The sequence below is a fragment of the Synchiropus splendidus genome, chromosome 3 (genome assembly GCF_027744825.2).
Source record: "Synchiropus splendidus isolate RoL2022-P1 chromosome 3, RoL_Sspl_1.0, whole genome shotgun sequence".
In the NCBI taxonomy this organism is placed as follows: Eukaryota; Metazoa; Chordata; class Actinopteri; order Syngnathiformes; family Callionymidae; genus Synchiropus; species Synchiropus splendidus.
The window spans coordinates 23841276-23848617 of NC_071336.1; the positions used below are offsets into that span (position 1 = coordinate 23841276).

Sequence of the window (7342 nt, forward strand, 5' to 3'; positions counted from 1 at the left end):
TTTTCAGAGCCCACTTGTTGCTGGGTCCATTGTCCACCTCCTCAAACTGTCCTTCAGCTGGTGTAGAGGCAAGAATATAGTTGGTTGGTGATCGACAGCTTGTCCATGTCAGTTAGTGAGTGGAGGGTGTAAACGCAGCTCAAGTGTGGGGCAATACTTAGCTCCCACTCAAAGCCAGTTTTGTGTTGTTGTCACACAGTGTTTTGCACAGTCGAGTGTCCCAAAGTGACAGAAACAAGCTTGAGTCTCTGAGTGGACCACAGCAGAGTCAGAGGAAGTTCACAGAAGCGCTCTATTGTTCAGCGCCCGGAGAGCGCGACGACCCTTAGATCCACTGACGGGAAGACTGTGACTCACAGCACATGAGGAGTAAACAGAAACAAACCACTTTGTGTTGCCGACAGGCGTCGGAGTTGGCCAACTTCATCCAGAGCAAGAGAGATCTAGGTTGCCGTGCCAACTACGTCCAGGTTATAGAAGAAGGCGTGAGCACAAGCAGCCATGCGAGCAAGGAGTTCTGGAAGATCCTCGGAGGCCAGGCGCCTTATCAGTGTAAGAGCCGCTCGCCTCACCTTGCGAGCTGTACTGTTGAATGAAAGGTGTTTTCGGTTCAGCCGCAGGAACGCCGGACGAAGACGAGCTGTACGAGGGCGCCATCGTGGAGACCAACTGTATCTACAGACTGATGGACAACAAGCTGGTGCCGGACGATGACTACTGGGCTAAGATGCCTCGCTGTTGCCTGCTCAACCCCAAGGAGGTCAGAGGTCACCTCAACCCATGACAAAGAATAGTCTCACCTAAACATTGCTCAACATTTGCTGATATAATTAGTCTAAGACAGTATGTTCACATCTGTTTTTTTAAGGTGTGATTCTGTTGCTTATTTTATCTTAGATTTGATGGTCTTTATCGATCAATGACTCTTAAGGTTTCTGAAATTATTGACTAAGTGTTAGCCCTTATTGGTTACACTTTTTAAAGGGTTCTCCTCATCTTGTGTCAAATATTGAAATGTGGTTAACTGAGATGAATTAGTTACAATTTGATATTATTTTTGCTACCGTGTTAATGCTAGTATATTCGAACGCGCCTTTTTACCGCCATCTACTGGCACGTTTGCGAATTGCATTACAATAGAAGGTCAACTTGTTACTGTCTTTCCAGCTTTTTGTTTTGATGATAATTTTGCCTGTGATAATGTTGTGCTGAAACACTGATCATAACAACAAGGACAGCCTTCCTTCACTGCCCCTGACAATGACAGATTTGGTTCGGACTCTTCACCCACTTCCTCCCGCAGGTTCTGGTGTTTGACTTCGGCAGCGAGATGTACATCTGGCACGGGAAGGAAGTGACGCTGGCTCAGAGGAAGGTGGCCTTCCAGCTGGCCAAGCATCTGTGGAACGGCACCTTCGACTACACCAACTGTGACATCAACCCGCTGGACCCGGGAGAGTGCAACCCACTGATCCCCAAGTAGGGACACGCCAGACCTGATTTTCTGAGAATACTGAGCCATTATAAAAAATATATATATAGAATATTAATGTATATATAAATATAGAAGGGAGAATCAGATCTTCGTGGCTGATGTCTGCGCTCTCGTGTCTCCTGCTCTGAAGGAAAGGTCAGGGCCGTCCAGACTGGGCTGTGTTCGGCAGGCTGACTCACCACAATGAGACCACTCTGTTCAAAGAGAAGTTTGTGGACTGGAGTGACTCCAGGTCCACCCCCAGCCCACCGAGGACCAGCAACAATCACGTCGCCGACCAGAAGGTATTTCAAAGTTTGTTTTTTTTCCCCCAGCAGCAAAGTGTCTAAACCTTGCTCTCCAGGAGCCTCAGGACCAGCCTCGCGCCTACGACGCCCTGCTGATGCTGACCCCCCACCAGGCCCCGGTGTGCAGCGTGCTGGACGGCTGCAACGTGGGCCGGGGCTACGGGCTGGTGGAGGGAGAGGAGTGGTGGAGTTACGAGGTCAGCACGCTGGCCGTGGAAGTGTGGCACATCCTGGAGTTCGACTACAGCCGGCTGCCTCGCCAGAGCATCGGCCAGTTCCACGAGGGCGACACCTACGTGGTCAAGTGGAAGTACATGGTCAGCACGGCAGGTGAGTGGCTGGGTTCTGTGCCGGGGCTTTCACGAGGCCGGTCTGACGCTTTCCGGTCGTCTCCCGGTCAGTGGGGAAGAGGCAGAACCCGGAGCAGCAGAGGACCGCCGGGCCAGGCAAGGAGAAGTGCTGCTACTTCTTCTGGCAGGGTCGCAACTCCACCATCAGTGAGAAAGGAACATCGGCGCTGATGACGGTGGAGCTGGACGAGGAGCGAGGAGCTCAGGTGGAACTCGAGCTTTGGATCTGGACCTGTCTGTTCCGTGGGTACTGACTTGAGGCCGCTGTCGCAGGTTCAAGTCCTGCAGGGGAAGGAGCCGCCATGTTTCCTCCAGTGCTTCAAGGGAGGGATGATCGTTCACGCGGGGAAGAGAGAAGAAGAGGAGGAAGAGAACTCCCAGAGTGAGTGACTGGATCTCAGGTCGAAGATGGTCATGTGCCATCGACTCTTCTCCCGACAGACGATTGGCGCCTCTACTGCGTTCGAGGGGAAGCCGAAGTGGAGAGCCACCTAGTGGAGGTGGCATGTCACTGCAGCAGCCTGCGCTCCAGAGTCTCCATGGCCCTGCTGGGCGTCAGCCAGGCCGTCATCTACCTGTGGCACGGCTGCAAGTCTCAGCCGCACACCCGCCAGGTGGCGCTCACGGCCGCCTCCCACATCAAAGACCAGTGAGTGAAACGTCTGAGCCCGTTGTGTCGCCCCGTGCTGAGACGCTCGTCCATGTCCTAGCTGTCCTCTGGAGGCCGGCCTCCACAGCAGCAGCAACGTGACCATCCTGGAGTGCGATGAGGGGGCGGAACCTGCAGGCTTCTGGGAGGCGCTGGGGAGGCGAGACAGGAAGGCCTACGACTGCATGCTGCAGGGTGAGCGAGGAACTGTGAGGGCTCCAACTTGTCTGGACGTGAAGGAGTGAAGCCAGTGTGTTGTCTGACCTGCAGACCCGGGCAGGTTCAACTTCACTCCTCGACTCTTCCAGCTGAGCAGCAGCTCCGGGGAGTTTGTCGCTGTGGAGTTCCATTACCCGGCAAGAGACCCCAAGCTGGTCAACTCCATGCCCTTCCTGCAGGAGGACCTGTATGCTGCCTCTCAGCCTGGTACACACACACTTTGTATTTCTGTCCGTGTGGGGACATTGTGAGCTTTCTCATTGCCATCACCCTTTCCCCAGCCTCTCACCCGAAACCTAACCATCCAAAACACATGGCTACCTTATGTACCAAACATACACCCAATTATAATGACACAGTTATTTTGAAGTCTTCATCCTCACATTGAGGCTTAACCTCATGGGGTTCAGCTAAATGTCCCCACAAAGTCATATGGTCCTCACAAGGTCAGTGTTTTGTCAAGAATCTGTCCCCACAAAGTAGGATAAACAAGCCTACACACAGATTTGAAAAGGCTCTGAAGTGAAGTCTTCACCTGCATCATCTTCTGGTGTCAGCTCTGTTCCTGGTGGACAACCACCATGAGGTCTACCTGTGGCAGGGCTGGTGGCCCCAGGACAGCGAGAGCACGGGGTCGGCCCAGATCCGCTGGGACTCGGACAGGAAGTGTGCGATGGAGACGGTGCTTCAGTACTGCCGAGGTAAGTACTGCCAACGTGTCAACCCCTCCCTCGCTCCCGTCTCACCCCCTCGATCCCTCTCGCAGAAAAGAATCCCAGAAAACCTCCTAAGGCGTACCTGATCCACGCGGGCCTGGAGCCGCTGACCTTCACCAACATGTTCCCCAGCTGGGAGCACAGGGAGGACATCGCTGAGATCACCGAGAGGGTCAGTGGGTCACGTGTGTGTACGTGCTGTTGGTGCTTCCTCTGGCTGATGCGTGCGTGTGTGTGTCTGGGGTCAGGAGGCCGAGGTGTGTCACCAGATCATCCTGGTGGAGGACGTGCTGGCCCGCCTCTGTAAGACCACCTACCCTCTGGCCGACCTGCTGGCCCGCCCGCTGCCTGAGGGGGTTGACCCTCTTCGACTGGAGGTCTACCTGTCGGACGAGGACTTCCAGGTACAGGCTCATATAAGATGATCCTTTAAAGTGTCTCTTCCTGAAGTGATCTGAGCAACACTCCCTGGTCCTTTACATGAATCTGAACCACCCACTTTCTTCTCATTCTGATCCTCCCAAAGTTAATGTGACTGGTGGTCTGTCTTTGTGTCCTGAGACCTGTCCAGGGTGTCCCTGACCACTCACCATCAGTAGCTAGGATACATTAGCGGCAGAAAGTGAATGAACTTTGACCTCTACGACTTTAACTTGATGCGCTAGGAGTGCAAGACAAGACAAGGCTAAAAATGGCCGTCAACGTTACTAGCACAGTCTTGAGTCTGCTACAAAAACTTTCAGGACTATAAAAATACATCTACAGAACAAAAGCTACTTACTGCATTACACAAAACTACAACCTCTACTATAGTGCCACAATAAACTAGTTCATACTGAGTAAAAATACTACACAACTACTGATATTTATTGTACACTGCAATACTATTATTACTTCTTAATATTGTACTACAAATGTGGCCGACAACTTAAATGTATTTAGCTCCTACTACTATACTACTATTATTACAACCATGAATTGGTAAGAATCTTAAATAGAAAAGCTAAATCTTAGTACTGCATACATACTATGACTAGTAGTGGTACTACACTATTATTCTTTGATCCAAATACAGCTACCTTTACAACTACAAATGGCATCTGATACTACAGCCAATACTATTGTTCCCATACTAATCAGTTCATACTGAGTACAAATACTCCACGACTACTGATTTTTATTGTACTCTGCAATAATATTATTACTTCTCAATATAAGTACTATGAATAAACATCCATAGCTCCTATAACTACTACAGTACTTTTATTACGGCCATGAATTGAGAATGATGTTTTCTAATACATAAAAACATGAATCCTAGTACTGCAAACATACTATGACTAGGACTGTTACAATACTGTCTCATCCTACTTTCATCTTTTTTTTTTAAACACAGCTATTACTACAACTACAAATGGCATCAAATGATACCACAACAATACTATTCTTCCCTATCATATGATATGATGCTACTTGTACTTGTACAGTACAGTGAGCTCCGGTCGTCTTAATTCAGTGCTGTAAAATAGAGCTTCAACAAAATGATATCTGCTACTGCTGCTGGTACTAGTATTGTTTTGATGTATAAATATTAATGCCATGTTATAGCTAGTACTGCAAATTTTTCAGCGACTACTGCATATTACGTGGAACAATACAGTAGGCCATTAGCTGCTAGTACTGCTGTGATTTTCTGTGCCTGTTACTGAGGCGGTGACAGTTATTGACTCAGTTCTTTCCTGCTGTCTGAACTGTGGAACTTTCCCTCGTGCTGCGTGTTGCTCTCTCACCTTCCTCTCTGTCGCCATCACTTCCTCCAGGGTGCAGGCGCTCACGGAAAGGTGAGTGACCAGCGCACGGAGGGCACGCTTGTTTGTGTTGAGCATGCTCACTCACGCCGTCTGAGCTGCCGTGAACTGAGCGCCCTGCCGAGGTGACGCGCCAGAGCTGCTAACACCGTCTCTGACTGCGTGTGTGTCTGACAGAGAGGTCTGGAGCTGAGCCGAGAGGAGTACGCAGCTCTTCCTGGGTGGAAGCAGGTCAACCTGAAGAAAGCCAAAGGACTTTTTTAGAGCCTCCAGTCCACAGCCATCGAGCGCCCTGCTCTGCTCTGCTCTTCCTGTATGTTTGTCTATTAGAAATAATTTATATTTGTAACAAGTGTATATAGGTGTGTCTGCTTCCTGACTATCCAGAGATGAATCATCTGTGTGTCGCAGTATGTCGTCGCTGCTGGGAGCAGAACCTCCTGCGGCGACACGGAATGTATTTTAAACCCTGAAATGTATAGTGCCTTGCTTTTGTGTACAGTTTCTATACAGACCGTAGAAGGCTTTTGTCATAATAAATATACTGAACTATTAGAGGAATAAAAGTGAGATTTATCTGGTTGTGCTTGACATTCTTCACTAGAGGGCGCCACAGCACCGAGCACAGCAGAGGAGCCGGTTAAACGGAATCAAACCATCGAGCTCTACGTTTTAAGTTCAGCCCTCCAGCAAGAGGAGAGCTGGGAGAGCCACAATGAGGACATGAAAGTGGGGAAAATAAGCGGAAATATATTCCATTTCAGCGGGTTTAGATTTCTATATTCCTGTTTATTTTTCATTTTTATTTCCATTCATATTTCCACATTTATGTCCTTCTCACTTGTGAATGCTTTGACATTCAGTTAAAAAAAACGTATTTCCCATTAAATCCGTGATCCCACTCAAGTGTCACATGTTCCAGGTGAGTCACATGACTGGGTCAGTGGCCTTTGTGTCACCTGACACTCGGAGTGCGCCGGAAATGATTGACCTGCATTTATTTCTTCAACATGATCATATGGTGTTTTTAGCATTTGAAATGTCATTGATACCGAATGAGCCCACCTGGACAGTAGGTGGCAGTCGTGTCCCTTAACTCACTCATATGACGCAGAAGAACCCGAGCAAGCGTTTGTGTTGAAAACATTGAAACGTTTTGGCTGATTATCAAGTTAATTTGCTGGCAGATAAACAGTGGCAAAAAGTCTTAACAGTTTTAGTGAGTGACCTTTGATGTCACTGCAACACGTGACAACTACAATAACTATGATTAAAGTGCTGCAGATTTCTTTGGCAACAACCATTAAAATGAGTGGTGGTCTATCTGTGTCAGACGGACCTGCGTGCTGTCCAGGGTGTCCCTGACCTCTCCCACTAACAAGCTAGGATGCATATGTGGGAGAAAAGGAATGAACTTTGACCTCTATGCTTCAACTTATCAGACTATTACCCACTACACTACCGCTACTACATTTGGAACACTTAGTATCCTTATACTCAAGTATCTTAAAGAAATTAACTAAATATACTACATTTTTCTGAAAGATTTCAGGTGTAATTATTGAGGCGATGCAGGAGCAAAGGATTGTGGATGGGGGTAGGAAACATTTGTTATCGTTGTTTGATACTTTTGTTTTCATTGAACAGCTGAATAACTGTCACTGTAACTGTGAGCCTCCGCTGTCAACCATAGGTGATGTGTATAGTGAACTGTATTAGCGTTTTCACCGATAAATAATGCGATCTTTAAACATACATTGAACTCTTGAAATGTGGATGGGAAGTATCTACCTAGTACACTAGTAGTATACCCAATAC

General features: G+C 48.3%; 1 protein-coding gene across 8 annotated transcripts in view; it reads left to right on the plus strand.

Moving 5' to 3' along the window:
* The window catches only part of svila (supervillin a), a 40388-nt gene extending 33746 nt beyond the window's left edge, over positions 1-6642 (plus strand). For 2 of the 8 annotated variants that reach the window (XM_053859058.1, XM_053859059.1), the window contains exons 25-39: positions 405-552; positions 615-760; positions 1304-1479; positions 1626-1779; positions 1839-2112; positions 2184-2338; positions 2406-2514; positions 2574-2781; positions 2843-2976; positions 3052-3207; positions 3558-3701; positions 3767-3888; positions 3965-4120; positions 5537-5557; positions 5702-6641. In XM_053859058.1, the coding sequence (XP_053715033.1) occupies positions 405-552; positions 615-760; positions 1304-1479; positions 1626-1779; positions 1839-2112; positions 2184-2338; positions 2406-2514; positions 2574-2781; positions 2843-2976; positions 3052-3207; positions 3558-3701; positions 3767-3888; positions 3965-4120; positions 5537-5557; positions 5702-5788 (2190 nt within the window). In that variant the 3' untranslated portion in view covers positions 5789-6641. Of the gene's footprint in view, positions 1-404; positions 553-614; positions 761-1303; positions 1480-1625; positions 1780-1838; positions 2113-2183; positions 2339-2405; positions 2515-2573; positions 2782-2842; positions 2977-3051; positions 3208-3557; positions 3702-3766; positions 3889-3964; positions 4121-5536; positions 5558-5701 lie in introns of all 8 variants that reach the window. The other 6 variants (XM_053859061.1, XM_053859063.1, XM_053859064.1 and 3 more) reach the window with 4 other exon arrangements.
* Positions 6643-7342: the final 700 nt, after the last annotated feature.